The sequence below is a fragment of the Heliconius melpomene genome, chromosome 21 (assembly GCF_056956725.1).
Source record: "Heliconius melpomene rosina isolate 202511_hmr_F chromosome 21, ASM5695672v1, whole genome shotgun sequence".
Taxonomy (NCBI): domain Eukaryota; kingdom Metazoa; phylum Arthropoda; class Insecta; order Lepidoptera; family Nymphalidae; genus Heliconius; species Heliconius melpomene.
This window is the reverse complement of record NC_140409.1, coordinates 11,516,146-11,533,907: the sequence shown is the minus strand read 5'-3', so window position 1 is coordinate 11,533,907 and position 17,762 is coordinate 11,516,146. Positions and strand designations below refer to the sequence as shown.

At 32.5% G+C, this 17,762-nt stretch overlaps 1 protein-coding gene across 2 annotated transcripts; it reads right to left on the bottom strand.

The window, feature by feature from the left end:
- Window positions 1–366: 366 nt before the first annotated feature.
- Window positions 367–14,989, bottom strand: LOC146527258 (chitinase-like protein EN03). Of its 2 annotated transcripts, XM_085205972.1 has the most exons (11): window positions 14,968–14,989; window positions 12,786–12,971; window positions 7,741–7,991; window positions 4,891–5,023; window positions 4,408–4,578; window positions 3,925–4,093; window positions 3,300–3,430; window positions 2,869–2,994; window positions 2,257–2,289; window positions 1,687–1,786; window positions 367–715 (listed from the first exon to the last, which is right to left on the bottom strand). In XM_085205972.1, exons 2-11 carry the CDS (start codon window positions 12,895–12,897, stop codon window positions 604–606), a joined length of 1,338 nt encoding a protein of 445 aa, XP_085062098.1. In that variant the 5' UTR covers window positions 12,898–12,971; window positions 14,968–14,989; the 3' UTR covers window positions 367–603. The 2 variants fall into 2 exon arrangements, with proteins under 2 accessions (XP_085062098.1, XP_085062099.1); XM_085205973.1 differs by lacking the exon at window positions 2,257–2,289.
- Window positions 14,990–17,762: the final 2,773 nt, after the last annotated feature.

The following is a 17,762-nucleotide window of genomic DNA, read 5'->3' as shown; positions in this document are numbered from 1 at the left end:
TAAAACAGTTCGGCTGTTATATTATACAAAAATATAGAATTTAGGCCAGTCGTGGCCCAGGGTCCCAAGGTGAGCCTGTAAACGCGACTGGTTGTGAGTTCGATCCGCACTCGAGGAAATCGATCGTCGGGGCAAAGCGCGACGTTGGGTACCGCCACTCAATACGCAATGCTTCCAGAATTCAGCGGAAAGTGAGAAACGGAGTGTCTTATCACTAAGTTTCCTCTACTTAAGCTGCTGTGTGAAGCTGATGATAAAACAAAAAAAATAGTTTTTATATATTTAAAAATTGAATTTCATATAAAAATTTAAATAAATACTATAAAACATATATGTTATAAAATATTTATAGCAAATAATAAAATATTTTAATAGTAAATATATTTATTGACTATCATATAACTTCGTGTAAACAGTGTAATTACAAAGAATAAATTATTATATATTGGTACAGTAATTACTTTATATATTTAGTATCTAATACAGTCAATGTCGCTAGTATAAAACTATTAATCACAAAAGGTAAACATATTTTTGAGTTTGCTCGTGCTATTGAAATTGCTATATATTATTACAATAATATTATCATTCTAGACTCTATTTTTAGACTCTGTATCTAATAGCGCGTAGAAGAGGATACTTGTCGCCAGAGCAGAGACCGCGGAAGTCGTCCATTGAGAGATCAGACAAGGACACCCCACCGAGGTTCTTAGACCTAAAAATAAAGAAAAACAATTAAATAGTTATTAGTAAAATAACGTTTCCGAGATAACATCAACTGACAGACAAACATGTTTCATAAAATCGATTCCTATTATCAATTTTACATGGCATAAAACTAAATGTATGTATTGGTATACAGTTTCTAATGCTATTATATATATACAAAAGAATATATGTTTAATACATGGACTACTACGCCTATGATACTGGTATAGGGTTGATTAAAAAGATCAATAGACCATCCGTTCCACATCCTACTGTAATCGGGCAATAGCTGCCATAATTTTGTCATTCTTTTCTATATTGGCCAGCAATTTCATAGAATTCAATAGACATCAATAGAACATGATTGAATAGTTGATTGAATTTTTGATAGAAGATACTACATTTATTTATGTACTGTTTTTAGATCCACCAAAACTAGCAAAATTGTGTTTGTAAATAAATCATATAATAGTAACGCGACAGTTGTGGGTTCGATCCCCACTCGAGGAAGTGAAATATTTCTTCGCTCTGGTGTCGAGGCAAAGCGCGGCGTTGAGTTCTGCCACTCAACACACAATGCCTCCAGAATTCGGCAGAAAGTGAGGAACGGAGTGTCTTAACACTAGGTTCCCTCTGCCCACCCAGCTGTGTGCGGCATACATCGTGACGTTTTCAATTTTTTTATTTAATTACTACCACGATGTATTCTCTAATCCACTAAATGACCTTATAGTAAGGCATTACTCTAAACCAGGATTGTAATGGAAATTTTCTTCTTAGTTAAAGGTAAAACCAATAAATATTACTCAAATATTTTTTGGTTGATCGCGCTAATTACAAGAAGCTATTAATACTATTACTACTATATAATACTTATTGGGAACGGAGTGTCCTAACACTAGATTCCCAGGTTCTCTCTGCCTACCCTGCCATGTGTGGGATGCAGCGTGAACATGATAAAATAATTATAAAACTTACTTAGCATATGTCGCCTTCTGTCCAGCTGTGTCAGGATCTTCGTAGCTCACCCAAATACCACCTTCGCCGTTGTCGTCGGGACGAGCGAACGCGTATGTTCCTGAAAATTGTTTTAAATTAAAATCTGTGCTTAATATATGGTGCAAGAAAAAGCGCGTGCTGACTGTGGTGCTGGTAAATCACACTATTACGAAAGGAAATGTGCTTATTACATACAGTACTAGTAGCATTAGATTATAAAATTTCTAAAAAATGTATCCATTTAAACAACATATCCATTTTAAGTGTATACTGTTTTGATATTCATCGTCTAAATTCCTTATAGATATAAAGACTTTAAGAATAAGCTCAAAAAAAAGAAAGCTTAAATATATTCAATGGAGTTCGAGCAAGAAAAATACCTTATAAGGAATCTCTGATAAGCATATTTTATATAGAAAATTTAGTACACATCAGTATTAATATTCGAGATAATAATTGAGTTTAGACAAGATCTATATGAATATCATCATAGCATCGTCATGTTAGTTACCAACACCATAAAATAAAGCGGAAAGCTGAATTACCAACCAAAAAAGTCTCCTTCTTTTCTTAAACTGTTGTCTGAAAAGTTAAATTTTTATCTAATTCCCATGAAAACCCAAATTGTGAAGACAATATTTGAGAATAAATATATAAAATTATATATTGTAGTGTAAGTTATGTTTCATGTAAGTATTAACCTGGCTTTAACGCTAAAACTTAGCAGAACAGTGATGTACATGTCTATAAAATATACACATATAAATAAAATTGCAAACAAACACCAACAAACAATTAAAAAAAAGTCTATCTTTCTATGTGTGTAGACTAATCTCCGAAACAGTTGAACCGATTATGTATTATATTATATTTTATATAACACTAAAGGGGACCAGAAACCAGGAATTCTCCTATAAAATATTCATATAATTGTCAAAAATCTCTAACATTTGTCAACTTTATGAGTAAAATTTCAAATGCTTAATATTTTAAATAAGTGCTTGCAAGCTTAAGCATATTGGACTGAAAATGTTTATTAATCTTGACCATAAAATCATAGTCAGATTCCAAAATATGATTTCCACTAAAGATAGCATATAAAGATTCATAGCTTATATACTACTTTAGAATACGATTTTAAATGGCCGAGGAAGTACTTACCGAAACGTTTGCTCGGGTCTGTCACTTTTCTTACATGCTGGAGTTTTCCATTGTTATTTCTAGGATTCAGGAGTTTCTCGCAAACTTCAGGATAGCTCAAAATACCTTCGGTTTTTGTGTAAGGACCTAAAAATAATTAATATTATATTAAACAATTAATTTAGTTACTAAAGTATTTAAGGAAGTATTTTATAAAAAGGTAGAAATTTCTTAATAAAAACGATAAATTCCTGATTCCAAATAAATAGTAAATTCGGTTTTTTTTAAACGTCGACATAATATATGAATTAATTTTATATAATCCATTACATATAAATAAATATAAACTTGAACATTGTACAGAAAGAAATTTCGCAAACAAAATTATTATTATAACAGGTGTTCCTTTTTCCTTACATCTACCTACATACGAGTAATTTGTAACCACGTACCAGCCTCGCCGGGGCCGTCGACATGGAGAGGAGGCACCCCGGATATTTCACTCTCGGAGTCCATTTTCCACGTGCGGGCGTAGGCGGCGATGCCTACTACAATTTTGGTGCTAGGAGCTCCAGCGCTTAGCCTAGATGTAAATATAGAAATATATTATGAAACTTATTTTAAATAATTTACAAGAGGTTTTTGGGTGGGGACGTTTAAGGGTTGGATACCCACTGGGGAGAATCCGCCACTATATATGCAACATCTCAACAATAAACACTACGCTTCTATATACAGTGATACCAGTGAAACTAAAAAAATAACCTTTCTTGCTGTGTACCTTAGATTTAAGATGGCACAAGATATATACAAATATTTATTTAAATTTATTTTTTTATTTCTGGCTCTGGTGTCGAGGCAAAGTGCGGGGTTGAATTCCGCCACTCAACACACAATGCCTCGGGAATTCGGAATTCGGAAGTAGTAGTGATAAGGAAACAGAATGTCTTACCACTAGGCTCCCTCCGTCTATACTGTTTAGACAGCAAAATTTGAGATATTAATAAATAATGGAAAGAAATTAGACTAAAAAATAAACACTATTCATATCTGAGATCAATTAAATGTAATATTCACCAGTAAGATACAGCGGAATCCACGTTCAAGAGCTCATTGCGGTTCTGGGGCTTGTAAATTGGGGCGGTGTAATCAGCTTCTTTAGGGTTTCTTTCAGGAGTATAGTAGTCGTAGGCGTTGACATTGACAATATCTACTAAGTTAATGATGGCTGGAACGTCGAAGTAAACTGGAAGAAAAATATATTAATGTTAAAAAAATTAAGATACAATTTTTTTTTTTCGTTTAAATTATTATCATCTCTTCTATAAAATTTCAATAACTCTATTAGAAAATCATAGAAACAATGAATTAGATATAAAAAGAGTTCCGCCACTCAACACTCAATGTCTCCAGAATGTCAAAGAGTATCTTAAAACCCTAAAAACCCTAAAACCCCTAAAGGGTTCCCTACGTACCCTGCTGTGTACGATAACAGCGTGACAAAGTAAAGTTAAAAATGAAAAAAAAATGTTATTCCTTCAAAAAATAATGTAAACTTACTGCTAGCGTTGACATTAGGTAGTACGGTGACAGAAAGTTGCATATTGGGCTTCAGGTTTAATGCGGACTTCATTTCGCGTACGAGGGCGGTAAATCCTTCACGGTGTTCAGATTCTTTGTCATCGACAGGTGTAGTGCCGAACGTCTTCTTAATACCGTGCCAGATGGATCCTAAGATAAATTTTATTAGTAGAATGTATGATTTGATTTTTTTTATTTAATATAATGGGCCTATATGGGAATACGGAGAGACTATGTATATATACTTATATATATGCGTGAATATTGTATGTTTTATTTATTACTTAAAATTATTATTATCTTAATAGTAAATTGAATTCTAAAATATTATACCAACCAAAACATACATGTCAATACATTTAATCAGCATTTCTTGTGTATTCTATTTTATTAATTAAATAAGAAGTTTGTAAATCATCCTATTATTTATTAGCTATTATGCATACAAAACGATTTAGTTACCAAAAGTGGAACGAATCTTCTTAGGCTTGATTCTGGGGAATTGCCAAGCGAGGTCGATACCATCAAAGCCGTGCTGTTCAGCCAATAGCACACCAGAGTTGACGAAAGCAACACGAGCTTGTGGTGATTCGAGCTGAAATAATATGAACATTTTCATCGCAAAATTTGATATTCCTAGCACTTGTAGTTTCTGAGATTTCATGATGAGTGAGTGACCTTTCGATTTTATATATATAGATTTCATTTCCTTGAGTGGGAATCGAACGCACAACCTGTGGCGTTTACAGCCACATGCTCGTGCTCCTGCGAAAAGACTGGCCTCATACATGATATACCACATGGATAAACATTTAAGCAATATAGTAATATTAAAAATGATTCATAAATAATAAATCGTTAAAAATATTGTTATAGTAATTTATTGTATAAATAATTATGATAGTAATAATTTTGATGTTTATAGCCTTATATTTTATGCTGATTGCTTGAAGTGGTGAATATACCAGTGTTAGATATCTTAACTATGTATTTTTAACAGTTTCTTATAACCATGAAGTATGTTAAGTATTAATAAATTGATACTTTTTGCTTTACGCATTATTAACGCATAGCAGAATAGGCACAGAGTACCTAATATCAAGAAATTCCATTTTAACTTTGTACTGGAAATCATGAAAGAAGCGCAAACTCAACGTAATGCTTTGTCTTATCAGAGCGGGGAAACGAAAATAATTAATTATCCTGAAGAACATTAGTATGCGAATCCTGAACAACGGAATTTACAGTCATTTTTTTTCCCACATCACCATCCCGTTTATATGATACTTCTTTAAATAAAAATATAGCAAGATTCAATTTACATTATAAAAAAGTAAACAAAAAGAAGTAAATATGTTTTAAAATAATCTATCTATATATATAAAATCGAAAGGTCACTCACTCATCACGACATCTCAGAAACTACATGTGCTAGGAATCTCAAATTTTGCATAGGAGTTATTTATAGGACGTAGGTGCTCGCTAAGACGGGAATTTGCAATATTCGACTTCTAAGGGTTTGTTTTTGGGGTTGAAAGTCTGTATGAAACTTCGTTACTACAAATGCTAGATCTACAAATCTCAAATTTTGCATGGACGTCACTTATAGGATACGTCCTATAGCTATATACCTACGGGTACTCATGGAGACAGTAATTAATAACGTAGTTCACGCAGGCGAAGCCGCAAGCGGGCCGCTAGTAGTTTATATAAGTAAGAAATCACTCTATTGAAATGTTCAAATAAATGGAAATAGCTGATTGTAAATACCCGTCACATACCTACAGTTGAGTCTACGACTCTTACAGGTAGCGTGACCATTCTTTGTTTGGCTCAAAACGGGACATCGATTGTATAATTCGCATTTTTAATTATTTTTAAGTAATATTTTAAGAAAGTATATATATATAACATTTATTTTTAGAGTAACGTTTTTGTTTTTTTAGGTGGTTTGGTTTTTTTAGTACTACCTTACCTTGGTATATAGTGATTTTCGTTTCTTTTTTTAGGTATAATTGACTACAACTTTTAGTGCTTTCATCTTTTTGTGGACTGTTCCGTTCAGTTAGCTTTTGACAATGGCATGGCACACCGGCGCACATGGCGCCGATCGCCGCGAAACGCTATTGGACTGGAAAAATTTACGTGTCATTTCGAAAAAACGGAATATTTGTAAGTCCCGGCGCATATTTCGGGTCACCGGGAAACACAAGCGAAAAACGGGATAGTCCCATTCAAAACGTGACATCTGGTCTCGTTACCTATACGCCGAGCAAATCTGCCACGCTACTCGCGTACCCTACTTGAATAATTTAGTTTGTACAGTCAACAAAATTCTGTACATCTTCATAAGTGAACCTTTGAGCGAATAATTAGTTCCCTATACTAGCTTTAATTTGAAATACTGTAATTTATTGCATTCGTGTGTATTAATTAATAATTATTTTATTTATTATTCCGTTTGATGAACACATATGCCTGTGGCTGTCGGGGCATAAGGTGATGTGACTGTAACGTGATGGTTGTGGTTTCGATTCCCACTCGAAGGAATGAATTATTATTTCCTAATATTTTCTTTTCTGCGCTCTTGTGTCGAGCTAAAGTGTTGAGTTACTACTACACTACTGGCCGCCATTATAAAAATATTAAAAATACAAGAATCTGTGAAACTTTACTTAGTTATATTTAATCTATGTTTCTCTATTTATATAAGAAATTACACCTATAATTTAAGATGGACAATAAATATTTATTACGAAATTATATTAAACGTCGCTTACACATGTGAATGAGGTAATTGTTTAAACATATATAATACTAGCGGCCCGCTCGCGGTTACACTCGCGTGAACTATGTTATTATTAATTTCTGTCTCCATGACTACGTCCTAGTGACGTCTATGCAAAATTTGAGACTCCTAGCATTTGCAGTAACGAAGTTTCATACAAACTTTCGACCCCAAAAACAACCCCTTAGAAGGCGAATATTGCAAATTCCCGTCTTAGCGAGCACATACGTTCTATAAGTAACTACTATGCAAAATTTCAGATTCCTAGCACATGTAGTTTCTGCGATTTCATGATGAGTGAGTGACCTTTCGATTTTATATATATAGATAGATAATTATGTATATCCATCGGTAAAATAAAAAAATTTAAACACGACACGATAATACATTTTAACCTTGACTATCAATATTTTTTTAACTAACGTTTACATCCAAAATTTAATACACAATACCAACATTTAAAATAAACAAATTTATATAATTATTCTTAGAAAAATATTTAAATTAATAAAAAAGAAACTTACCAGCAAATTGTACTTCTCTTTCTCTTCAATATCGACGTCACCGCCGACAGACAGCAAAACTTTCAGACCAGGGTATTTGGTCTTGAAATTGGTCAGTGCTCTGTAGTTAGCGTGTGAGCGATCCACATCCAGGTTGGGGTTTAAGGACACCATTTTATAGGTATCAGACTGGATCCCAGCATATCCGTAGACTAAATGGGTGCAGAACGATAGAGCTGGATCCAGGTCCATTGGCAGCATGCGGGCTTGAGCTGGATAAATGCATCCCTCAACTATATTTCAATGTTAAAAGTTCTTACAAATAATACATATTTTCACGCATTTTTCGGAGTAAACAAAGAAAGTCTGGGCTAAGTTAAATATTATAATTTAAATTAATATTATATAATTTTTGTTATCTCTATAATTAGTTACAGGTTGCGAATCACGGTCACGAATGCAATAAATTACATTTATAATACATATAAACTAATTATGAAAAGGAAAATTTTGAGGCCAGTCATGGACCAGGGACACAAAGTGTTACTGTAAGCCGATTGGTTGTGATTTCGATCCCCACTCGACGTGATGAAATGTTTATTTCAATTTATATGTCCATTTCTTCACTCTGGTGTCGAGCCAAAAACCATGGCGTTGCGTTCTCAACACGCAATGCCCCCAGAATTTGGCAGAAAATGGGAAAAGGAGAGAGAAGTTTTTTCAAGTATGAACCTACAACAAAACTTTACATATTTTTTTCATATAAAGTGATTAAGTAAACATTATATGGTTCTTTACACAAGAATCAAAACGACGAAGTTCTAATTGAACGTAGGTGTGGACTGTGAAACAAACGAGGCTTGTTCATTCCTTATTAGCAACTCGCCATAAAGAGACAAGTGTTTCTCAAAATAGACCTTATTCTCTGAACACTAAGAGTGATGACGTAACCGTCACACGCCCACTGGTTAAGGCAAGTTGAAAATTGCAAAAGTACGGCGACTCATATTTCATTTCATTGGATTCATTTCTAAAATTCGAGACGATACGAGTAATATAATAAATAAAAGATTTTGCTACGTTATCGGTAAAAACATTATGATAGAAATTAATATTAAAAGTAAATGATAAATATTAAGAAGGAAAAAAATATGGAGATCATTTGAAAGCCATCTCTAAATTAATGATTATATTTTTTTATATTTTATATAATTATAATTTTACTGTACTGATATTAAAGATCGACGGAACGAAATATCATGCTGATAAAAAGGTCTAAAGTTGTAGATTCGAGTCCCACTCGAGAAAATGAAATATTAATTATTTTTATTTCATCGCTCTTCGCGCTGGTGTCGAGTGGAAAGCCGGTGTTAAGTTCACTCAACACGCAATGCCTCCAAAATCGACGGACTCTTAACACTAGGCTCTGGCTCTCTGCCTTCCCTGTTACACGCGGGATAAAACGCGAAAATATTTACATACATAATACTCTAAGTAATTATTTAATTAGTGCTTTTACTGTATAAATAATATGGCTATCAAAGATCATTGAGTCACTGTTTTGTTCTTCTATTGTTTCTATTTTTTTTTTATTAGAGGCTATCGTGGCTGGTACCAAAACAAAGCACAGCGTTCAATTCCGCCACTCAACATGCAATGTTTCAAAAATTCAACGGAAAGTGTGGAACGAATGTATTAACACTAAGAAATAGACAAAGACAACCTAGTGTCCGTTTTTCACTTATACCGTTCTTCTCTAATCCGCGACGTTAAGTTACGGTACCGTAGCGTTTAGCGCTCCGTTCTCTCTGACTACCCTGCGAGATACAGCGTGCAGTTTAGTTAAGTTACGGTACTCTACCACGTAGTTTCTCCTTCCTTACGTTACCTTGGTTAGTTTATTACAGTATATTTTTTATGTTCGAGATTATGTTTTAGAAATAATTAATTTAGGCACGTATCTACAGAATTATTCCAAAATATACACATATATACATAATAGATGATATAATTATATCTTGTTTAGAATTACTAATGGAACGTTTCTGTTAATAGTTAACTTAATCAAATATTAACTTGGAAATTTGATTTTGATAATAGTATAACTTAACCTTGCAGTTCAGTGGCGTACTGTCTAACCTTAACTGCCTGGGCATGAAGGCTGGGTTTAAATTATTGTATATTAATTTAATTCAATGTTTTTTTATCTCTATTTTAAGTAAGATGAACAGACAGATTTTTTTTTATTTTATAGTGTAAATTATGTGTAGATAATATTAGTTTTAGGAATTAGTGAGTTAAACTTTTTTTTTTTAAAAAAAAGTTCTTATATTACTTTATATATTTTTTTAATATCATAAACAACATTAACAATAAGAATCAACTATCAATCGCAAAATAAATTAAAAATATTTCACTTTTAAACTGTTTTCTTATGTAAGTGGTATGATAATATTGTAATTCTAGAAACTGTTTGTTTGTTTGACTTATCTCCTAACCTTATATAACGCGATAGGTCATCGTGTATAATTAAGTTCAATAAATTATCTTAAGCATTGTTACTAATTAGAAACTCTATATCGTTACACTAACATAATAAATTAATACACGAGATATGTGATGCATTATACATACATACATACAAACATATATTGTAATAATAAAGATTTTTTTTATATTTGTTTACAAGGAAGGAAAATTTAATTTTCTTGTACTAGTTACGAGGGTTAACGAAATACGATTTTTATATATTAAATTTTAAATAAAATAATTGTTCCATTGGTGCTGTGTTGTTTTAAAGGCTACTCTTTTAATTTAAAAAAAAAATAGCGTTTTAAAATGGAAATGTTTAAAAATCTACGGTTCACATGAAATCATTAAAATTAATCGATTTTATATCTTCTATTTTCACCAATTATTTTCTCTTTACAACGAGTGATATTAAATATAAAAAAAATAGTACACATAGTTATATTATAATTCAACAAATATATTACAGTATAAATGATGCAAATTATTAATATACATAAGGAACATCCAATGCAAGACAACAATGAAGTGAGAAATCTATTAAAATGGCCTTAGAACGTCATATGTGTTATATATATATATATATATATATATATATATATATATATATATATAACACTGGTTGCATGACGTCATAGGCTGAAAGAATCTAGAATTAGAAATAAAACTATTCGTGGATGGGATTCGAACCAGCATAAGCATAAACTTGTTTATTAAATAGTAACACCGAAATAAATTAAAAGGCAGTCGTGGCGCAGCGGCACAAGGGTGTGACTGTAATACGACCGTTGTGGGTTCGATTCCCACTCGAGGAAATGAAATATCCGAATAGAATTCGACAGAAATTGGGGAACGGAGTTTCTTGACACTGCGTTCCCTCTGCCTACTCTGCTGTGTGCGAAATACAGCGTAAAGCTGATTTATCGAAATAAACATATCAATAAATTTGAATACTGAATTATGTATCGATATTAATTAAAATGTTATTAGATACTTTATATAAATAGGTATTTCATAAAAACTAGTACAATTAGTCTACGATATAATCGCCAGCATACCAGGAAATATTAATTAATATAGATTTTTTTTATTCAATAAAAATATACTGGATGCAGGTAAAAAATTTAAATAAGGTGTTTTCCTATAAACTGACCCAGACCTACACAAAAGTCGCAAAAGTCTTTACGAATTATTACCTATATTTTTATAATAAAAAGCTAAGTTGCAATATATTATATACATCGTGTATATATTAAAATATATATTTGAGCACGTCATGGCGTAGTGGCACAAGTGTGCGACTGTAAACGCTACGTTCTTGGTTTCGATATTTAAAATTATCATTTCTTCGTTCTGGTAACGAGGCAAAAAAGCAGCGTTGAGATCCGCCACTCAACACAATGCTTTATGCTTTATAAACTGGGAAGCGGAAGTGTCTCAACACTAGGTTCCTAGGTTCCTCATTCTACTTTGCGAAGTGCGTTATAAAACTTTAAAAATATATAAGAATAATATTTTTATATAGTAGTAAAATCGTCGTTATTTTGGTGTCTAAACTTTTAAGGTTTCCATCTTGTCACACCAAAATAATATAAGCTCGTTGGAAAATCTCGCGTACTTTAATTATCGTTTAGCTTTGTATAACTATTATCCATCGGAATCAATATGTAAGTGCCTTAGGAACGTATTTATTTTTTTATTTGACAAGGAAAGTTTTACGTAAGTTTTATCAAATTTGAGTCAGCATTCGTAAAGGACCGAGACAACAAAGAGACTGACAGACAATACTAGAGCTTTGTCTTGCCAAATTGGAAAAATAAAAATATTTTATTGAGATGGCACTAACAAACATCATGTTTATTTCCAGTCAAATGCTGTTACTATTCCACTTTTTTATTTTATTAATAAATAATAAATAAATCAATTATGTTACATATGAATCTTTTCTTTAGATTGGCTGCTTAAGATATCATGATAGCTGCGATGGAGGTCGCCTAATAGCCCTGACCTCAGAACGTTCTGGGCCGTACACAATTTGTAATAAGCATAAGTTAAATGTACAAAAATAATTTTATAATATAAATTTAAATATTGAAAATAGTGAAGTTTTACTCGTAATGACAGGAAAATTGTTATAAAAGATGAAATTATTCCTTTCCATAGAGGCATAAATTATATACGACAAATAATTAATAATGAATACTGAAAAATAATTATAAAATAAAATATTGTAAATTCTATAAAACGTTGAAACCTGACACCCTCGAAGAATAAACTGCTCTATTATAGATGAAACAATTACTATCGAAACATAGATGGTTAAATTGGTTAAATTCTCGTTTTAGAATCAATGATTAACTTATAAATTATTCATCACAAGAAGGTTTCGGCAGTTTCCGAACTTGTCCCGAATGCAAACAAAAATCGCTAATTGATTGTATAGGCGCTCAGCAACAATATATTAAAAAATTAAACGAAAATAGTTTAAAAAATGTTAAAATTAATATTATTCACAGTACATTCGCAATCATACTTACATTCCCTGACATAACTCTTGCTGTTGTAGTAGCAGACCACTTTGCTCTGAGAGACGGCAGGAGTTGCTGCAGAGAGGGCGAAGAGGCCCAGCAATGGTAGGAATACCTTCATGATCACAACTGAACCACACAGGGTCTAGGTGGCGAATGAGACTTCACTCACTCAGCTCGGACGACCGCGACATCCTAAGAAGGTCAAAGATTAGTAATCTCTATACACGTCGAATGTTTGTTTCTCGATACGGCCGTGACAATCTGCTGACCGCTAGTTTCGGGTCACGTATATTATTAATACTTATATTGTTTTAACTCAATTCTACTGAATCATCTGCTTTTTGTGTTCGTTGCTGCCTTTTAAAATAATAATAGCTTACTTTTGATATGTTGAATTCAATATGCAATATGCAATAAATAACTTTTCGATTAATAATAATTATAAGTAAAATTCATTGCATGAGATGCATATGTAAAATGGCATCTTCACTTTTTTATGTTACATTAACGAAATTTTAAAATAAATTTTATTTTAATTTTTTAATTTAAAAATAAATTAGCAAAATCAGTGCCATTTCTAATCTTTGCCATTTTTGTATGATGTCATCTAGTGGAAGTGAGCAATACGTTTTAGCGCAATCACCTCTTATACCTGTAGCTTATTATGAAATATCCAAACGTGTTTGTTGTCTGTATACTAAAGAAATATTTTAAAATTTCACATATACAGGGTGTCCCAGGAGTCAACGATAAAACGAAAACAGGTGATAGACCAAGTCGTGACAGTTATGAGAAAAAAATAAAAAAAATCTGTGTCATGTATTTTTCATATTATATTGATTTAAAAAATTATCGGAAAAACCCTGTGATGATTATTCAAGTCCTAAGACTACAAATATTACCCTTTTTTCATTTTTTTTTCTGTAATGTAATCATGAGTAGCCCTTCTGTGAATTACAGCTTAAGATTGAAACATACCTGCATCGGTTTTCAAGAAAATGCCGTATTTTTGGCAAACATTAAATTCAAAATATTTAGTACACCCAACTTTAACCGACTGTACTATAAAAAAAATGTACTACACTGTTTTTGCAAGTAACTTTAAAGGTTGGCGCATTTAATCTGGATTCCGAAATGGTACGATACTTGCTGGATTACTTCTTTGTTGAAGAGAGAAAAATCTAAATAGACGATAATCGGGATGACGTTCAACGTTTTGGTATCTTTTCCGATACATTCTAGCTGCAGCATTAGCATTACATAACCACTCTCCATGAATGAAATGCATATTGGCAATGTATCAAAGACCCAGTATATGGCCTGCGAGAGCCCGTACTCGAGCACTATCCTTATAGGTCCTGGGTCAGCCCCTAAGTCGGAAAAGTTCAGGTATCTTAGATCCGTCATGCACGAGTCTGGAGGCATCGATCACGATCTCCATGGTCGGATAAACGTTGCCTGGGCTAAGTGGCGGGAGGTCACTAGTGTGGTCTGTGATCGCAGGATACCGTCCGTTCAGTACTTACGTTAGGTACTTACAAAATTTGAGATTCCTAGTATTTGTAGTAACGAAGTCTCATACAAACTTTCAACCCCAAAAACAACCCCTTAGAAGTCGAATATTGCAAATTCCCGTCTTAGCGAGCACCTATGTCCTATAAATAACTCCTACGCAAAAATTCAGAATCCTAGAACATGTAGTTTCTGAGATTTCGTGATGAGTGAGTGACCTTTCGATTTTATATATGTAGATACCTATCAACCCACGCAAGTAGGTACTAATTCAGTCTAAAGATAAGAGACAAAGACCCAAAAAAAACATTAAAATTAATATCCTGATAAAAATGTATAGTATTTTATTATTTTTCATTTTATTATTATAGAGCAAAATAGTGGTTGTTATCTGTTATGCATATTACTTGTACGAACATCTTTCCCCTGGTGTCCCTTGACGCCTAACCAACTTCTTTTTAACGTCATGCTGCTACACACAGCAGGGTAAGCAGAGGGAACCTAGTGTTAAGATATTCCGTTCCCTATTTTGCGCCGAATCCTGGAGGTATTGTGTGTTGAGTAGCGGAACTCAACGGCGCTCTTTACATATATTATGTATATAATTATTTAAATATACATAATATGAAGATTTATATATTTGCAAGTTCATATATTTTACGATTAGGTCACTTACCGATGAGACTCACGTGCAGATAAAGTCGAGCTAAACAGTTTCCGAGCCATTAACCAAACAAATGATAGGATAATTGAGCACAATTAGCCTAACAACAGATGTACCTACGTATTAGCTTTTGTTAATAGACTAGAAAAGTTAGAAATATAAAATAAAATAAAAATACTATTTTATTATAATATTCTTATCAAAAAAAGAGAAGATTTTGAGGTAAAAAAACAATATTTGTACATTGTATATGTAATCAATACTCGTACATTTAATAAAAACGTAAGTGATCGCTGTCTTTACATGTGAGATATATAAGAAAAGCCCTAAAACTAAAACTATTAGAGGCATTTATGAATATAACACTTAAAACAATGTTTTTGTGCGTAATTGTATACTAATCCTAAAAAGGGCTCAACCGATTTGAATGCAGTTTTGTCTATTATTTTTGATAAGCTTTCTTTAATATGTAATGTTTGTTTCATAAATTAAAAAGTCATAACAATATAAAGTATTTTGGTCGTCTAAATTGCTGTAAAATAAATGTATTATTTAATTGGCTGAAATTTTAGGTTAATGTATAGATATGGTATTTAAATAATATTGTTATTAGAAAGAAATCAAGAAAGTAATTCAGAGTTGAGTGTAGTACAAGCGGACGAAACCGGCAGCAAGTCGCTAGTATTAACATAAATTAATAAGAACAAAAAAAGAAAGATAGAAGAATATAAATAAGTTGATAACATATATCTACATGTTTATATTTTCGTCCAAATATAGAGAAATGATAAGTTAAAGTTACTTTTTGTAATAAATAGTGGTTTAGTTTGAATTTTTTTATCTAATTACTATGTGTTTTTAACTATGCATACATAGATAGTAGGAGAAACTTTTACGAGTCCAATAAGGAATTACAGAAATCTATTTTTGGATTCTTAATATGTTAAATAAATCCCCCAGAGGTCATGTACGAAGAGGTTGATGACAGTGGACGAGGCGAAAGAGGTATGTAGAGACCGTAGCGTAAAGCTATGTATGTATGTATGTGTTCCAAAACCTTTTAAAAAATATATATTTTAAAGCAAATTCCATTTTACTCCCATAAAATGGTTAATAATTATTAAAAATCAAATTGCCGACCGTCTTGTATTTCTCGTTTCACATGGAAGTAAACAATATCGTTGATAAATGAATTAACTCGAGCTTATTTTCCTTGTTTTTAGATCATAGTTGTTTCTTGGAACATGCTAATAAGGACGTTCTGTCAACTTACATTTACATCTATCAAATGTAGGTAGGAAGTAGTCTAACTCAGTTCAGTCTTTTAAAAGAAAAAAAACCGGTTAATTGCGAATCAAACTCGTCCACCTAGATTGCCGTACTAATTTCAGGATTATAGGAAAGTACTGAGCACATTTTATAAAAGTTGTCAAATTTTACTTAGGCATTTGCACTCATTTTGTATAAAATGAGTGCAAATATAAATTTGTTGATTGATCTTGATCTATATATTTAACTAGCGGACGCGCGCAGCTTCGCTTGTGTATTTAAGGGTGAATTCTAATAACCCATGAAACACATGTTCAATTAAATATTTTTAAGACTCTAAATTTAAAATTTTATTAAAATCGGTGGCGATTTAAGATTTTTTCCATACAAACTTTCAACCCCTTATTTGCACCCTTAGGGGGAGAATTCTAGAAAACCATGAAACACGTGTTCAATTAAATACTTTTAACAGTCTGAATTTCAAATTTTATAAGAATCGGTGCCGATTTAAATTTTTTTCCATACTAACTTTCAACCCCTATTTCGCCCCTTTAGGGTTAAAATTTTTCAAAATCCCTTCTTAGTGGATGTCCAGATTACGAAAGTAAACATCTGTCCAAATTTCACGTTTCTACGCACAGCGGTTACGGCTGTGCGTGCGTCTTACCTCAGTCAGTGAGGACAAGTCCTTTTATATATATAGATAACTAGCGGACGCGCGCAGCTTCATTTGCTTATTTGCACCCTTAGCATTATTTATGCTTATTTGTGCATCACTAAAATTTACCTAAAAATAACCGCGAACCGAGATTCGAGTTCCGCAGGGGGCGCTTTTACAGTCGTCAACTTTCTCCTTCCTTCCTTCCTCTTCCAGGCAGTCACTTCATTTCTTCAGTGACAGAGTACCCTCAGCCCCCCCCCCATCTCCCCCCCGCCCTCTGTCTTTTTCGCACAAATGTAAATACTTGCTATCAAGAATTTTCAATTTTACTTACAAATAATGCATTATTGCAACCAGTAGAACTAGATCATCATCAAATTAAAATAGTGTAATTAAACTTTAAGGCCACGCTATACAAAAATATTTTGATTTCAACATAGATACATGATTAAATGGATATAAACAATTCTAATATGAATAATGTATTCACAACAATAATATAAATTGTTTTAACTTATTTAGATAATGTATGCACATCATTAATTAAATGGTGGTTGGATAACAAAAAGCTAACAGTATGTGGGCTTTCGATAAAGGATATCGATATTTTAATTTATTTAACCCCGTTTCCATTTAATATGTAATTAAAACTACGAAACATCGTTTGAATGAGGGCCATTAATTGTTTTTCGTTTGCTTTTAGCATAGTGATATCAGAATAACTCCTTATTTGTTGATTAAATACATCTATCTATGAGGCCAGTCGTGGCGCACGCTCACAAGCATGCGACTGTACACAGGACAGGTTGTGTGTTCGATTCCCACTTGAGGAATATTTTCATGTCCTCGTTTTAGTATCGAGGCATTATCTTAATAG